At 45.8% G+C, this 4,045-nt stretch overlaps 1 protein-coding gene across 1 annotated transcript in view; it reads left to right on the top strand.

The window, feature by feature from the left end:
• Positions 1–1,595: 1,595 nt before the first annotated feature.
• The window catches only part of NOLC1 (nucleolar and coiled-body phosphoprotein 1), a 15,097-nt gene continuing 12,647 nt past the window's right edge, over positions 1,596–4,045 (top strand). Inside the window, exon 1 of the mRNA XM_010567914.1 lies at positions 1,596–1,703. Coding sequence (XP_010566216.1) covers positions 1,596–1,703 — 108 coding nt within the window. The remainder of the gene's footprint in view (positions 1,704–4,045) is intronic.

Raw genomic sequence — 4,045 nt, 5'->3', positions numbered from 1 at the left:
TGCCGGAGGGCGACCCGCGACGCCCTTGCAGAGCCGCGCACGGGGCGGGAGCCCGGCCCCGCCGGCGGCTGCTTTCGGTACACCGCCTTCCAGAGACGCGGGGAGATCCTCCTGCCATTAGAGGGAAATTCGGTTTTCCCACGGGCCCCAATCGTATATTCCATAGGCGGCCGAGGAAACGGCACTACAACGAGGAAAGGTTATGTGTGACGGTGATGGAGAAACCCCATATCCCTAGTGACAAGAAACTGGGAGCAATGGTTGTGGAAGAGAACAAGCGAAACCTGCTTTGTGCGCACACCTAACTTAAGCTTTGACTTCTGTCTCCTGTGAGCAAGGAGTTCTCTTCCACATAGAGTGAAGCAGCTTGATGTTCTGTGGTTTTCCTCCAAAAGAGCTGTCTTCTAACTTGGATTTACCAGATTCCATAGGACTACGCTCATCGTTGAGTACAGAGAAAACAAGTGTGGAAGGACACTGCTGGAGTTCAGAGAATAGGACTCAATTTAACGTTGTCACTGAAGACAAAGCAACAGATTCTGCCCAAGTAATTCAGTCTATTCCTTTGCAAACTTGGAAAAACCACATGCACTGATTTGCATTCAGGAACATTTCTTTGCTGAGAACCAGTGAAGTCTTTCATTGATGCACTTCCAGCAGAGCAAAAGCAGATCCCTTACAATCTGGTTTCCCAGTCAAGACTGTCAAGCAGTCAGAGGACATTCTGTGTGCAGCTTTGTGTCACGGATGCTAATGTTAGAACAGAGCTGGTTACAAACAGCAAGGAACCAACTGTTTCCTACTAATCAACTCTACCTTAGAAGTTGGTCAAACTCTCATTATCCCCAAATCTTTCTTTACCCAAAATCTACTTTAAGCTCACAAACTGTGTGCCTCTCTTCCAAAAACAGAGTGTTTGCTCCCACAACAAGGAAGTACTAGGTTAAAAAAAATACTTCCTGATGATACAGCCTTATGAGAAACTCCAGGTATGCAGAGCAGAAACCAGCACTTTCCCATCTGAATCATCCTGAAAATGTACAATAGAATAAAGAACAACTGGGCACTGGAGAAGTGTGCAAATACAGAATCCACTTGGGATTTATGTGAGGGACAAAAATTTACTAGGTGGAAACTAGAGTCTCTAGCCAAATTCTTTGACTATTATGGAATAATACACTTATATTAAGAACTAATAAAACAGATGGATAACCATGTATATGACTTTATAATGATTGTTCCACATTATTTCCCTTGTAAAGCTTTTTTATCTTCTAACTTCCAGAATAGAAACTTAAAACCAAAACCATCTGATGTTAGATGAGGATTTCAACATGCTCCTTGGAATGAGCTTTTTAAATTCTTTCTCTCTTTAAAGCCTTGCAGCATCATACAAAGGGCTAGCAGAGTCAGCTTCCTGCTTTGTGGGAACCCATGGGTCTTCTCCATATGCATCAGTGTCACTTAGGATGCTATGTATTTTATCTAATCAATGCAAAGCCCACAGGAAACCTCTTTAGGGTTTAAACATCCTAAGTCACTACAGTGAAATTAATGTTCCTCCCCAAAGGAACTTAAGTAAAACAACTGCTAGCATGTTGTTTCAGCAACCTTTACAGCAACCTCCACCTAAAAACTCAGATGACAAATGGAGGCAAAAGCCCATTCATACCCTAGAACATTACGATGGCCTAAGGGAAAGCGTAACAAAGCTTGTAATGAATTAAGAACAAAACGAGGAAATAGAGGGAACTTTTCATCCTCCCTTGCCCAAAATTGACTGTACAAGTCTTAACCTTCCTCCCTTCAATTCACTGCAGCATGTGAACACAGTTGCATTTGCAGCATTATTCTCAAGGGTCTGTCTTATTCCTGTCCAAAGAAAAGGACTAGATTGCTCTTTCTAGAGCCATTGCTTTTTTGCTAGGTACTTTTGAGGGGTAACAACGATAGGATGCAGTAAGTGTTTGAATACCCGTGCCAACTCTGTTCACCTTTTCTTGGCCACGCAAAGAGTGGGAAGAGCACACATCCCTCACAGGAACGCTCTCTTCTGAGGTGAACAGCATTCCCTGCAGCCTTAACGAACCAGCCAAGGGGAAGGACTGAAAAGACCTATGAGGAGTAGGTGAGGGGAGCAAAGGAATTCACAGGCAGTAGCACAATCAGTTGAATTTGCTTGCTTTTTAGATCCCAAGATCTCCCACTACTGCCTTCGGCAATACAACAACAAAACAGCTTTCCTTACATGGTTACTGCCTTACCAGGTCATCTGGACAGTTGCAGGCACAACGCAGGGGAACAGACCTAGACAGCCACATACCTCTGAAAAGAAGCAGTCACGCAGCATCTGGGAACAGACCTAACTAGCAAGGGCCTGGCAGGAGAGGGAGATGCTTACTAACCAGGTGAGAAGCAAAGCGAGCCAGTGAAGCAAACACAACCAGTAATTTTCCTGGTTCCTCAGAACAGTTACTTCAGTCAGACAGCAGGACTTACAATAAGGAGAGTTTACCAGCAATGGCTGCATTTCTTCCTTTCTGATGCAGACAAAAAGCACAGAACTTGTGCTGAGCTTTACAGATGAAGCTTGCAACTGTACCTTACTGTAGATGGAAGATACAGGAACTGAGAGAAATATGGGTTCCTGGAAACAGTTTCCTTTCTGCAACACAGCCCCGAGTTATTCCATACATAACAGGGGCAGGCCAGATCAGGGACATCTGAAAACAAAGTACACATATTTCACAAGCCCTCAGCTGAATGTCCCTCTTCTACACTCCAGGCAACAGCACCTGTACCTTATAGTACAATCTATCACTACCTGAGCTGCTTTTCTTTCCCCAACAGTGCAAACGTGGCACCTTCCAGAGACACCAGCAACAAGTGTGCTCTGCTAGGCACAGAGCCTGCCCATGCGTGCGTTCAGCAAGCACTACGTAACTGCACACAGGAGGGACAGAACACCTGCACAGCAGGGCACAGCAGTATTTGGAGATGACTAAGAGCAGAAGGCTACAGTAGGGAAAATGTAAAGAGCATTAACACTACCTACTACTAGTTGTTTAACCCTGGCAGCCCTAACTCAGGACTTCCAGAGTAATACTCTTCTTTCTTTACCCTCAATGGGCTTTATAGTACACTCTGTTGAAGAGAATCAAAAAAAGCTCTATCACAAAGGCAAGGAGAACAGAACACTACATCTATCAGAGCAAATCTTCAGTTTCACAGAAGAAAAAACTTAACTGGAGAAATTACTAATTTAAAGCCACTGCAATATACAACAGCTGCATGAAATCTCTACCTTATCAGGGTCCTGAGTACACTAACAGGCCATGCTTATCCTGATCAGCCTCACCTGGGACTTCCACACCCAATCTTTGCCTACAGGCCTAGGAGCTCCGTTTGAGCTCAGGCCTGGGTCTTACGTGCTTGCTTATCCTATTTTGTGACTGTTCCAGTTTCAAGCCCTATTGCCAACCTTACCTCCTTGATGCTCTTCAAACTTATGTTGTAAGTCATCTTATCCTCAATTCCCTTTCTGGCTCCATCTTATAGGTAGTCTCTTTAGATCCACAGTGTTACTTTTATCCTAGCCCTTCAAGCCATGTGGGAGTGCAACCTGTTTGTGAGGACACTGCTATCACTGAGGTTGCCCACAGCTACTGTTTTGTTCTCCTCCATGGAGCAACCTTGCTCCTTCTGCTCCCTACGATTCCCCTTTCAGTGATCATATTTAAAATGGATTAAAAGTAGGATTAGATTGGGAGGGGGGAGGAATTTAAGCGGACCGAAGTCTTCCCTCTTCCAATGTCATATGCACGTTCCCGAGACTCCCTGCAGAGACTGTTGCGGCTTCCCACCTCCTCCTCTCCGCTGCGGGCCCTGAGCCTGCCTTTGCACCACAAGCAGCCTTCTCGCCCTACTGGCTGCTTTCACCGAGACGCGGGCGCTGCCACCGAGCGGGGCGTTTCCAAATCCCCTCACGCCGGGAGGATGGCTGTGCCTCTGCGCGCCCTTCCTACCCCCCCCCGCCAGCAGGCCT

This window comes from Haliaeetus leucocephalus, unplaced genomic scaffold, assembly GCF_000737465.1.
Source record: "Haliaeetus leucocephalus isolate CR32 unplaced genomic scaffold, Haliaeetus_leucocephalus-4.0 Scaffold229, whole genome shotgun sequence".
Lineage (NCBI taxonomy): Eukaryota > Metazoa > Chordata > Aves > Accipitriformes > Accipitridae > Haliaeetus > Haliaeetus leucocephalus.
This window is presented reverse-complemented; position numbering and strand designations above follow the sequence as displayed.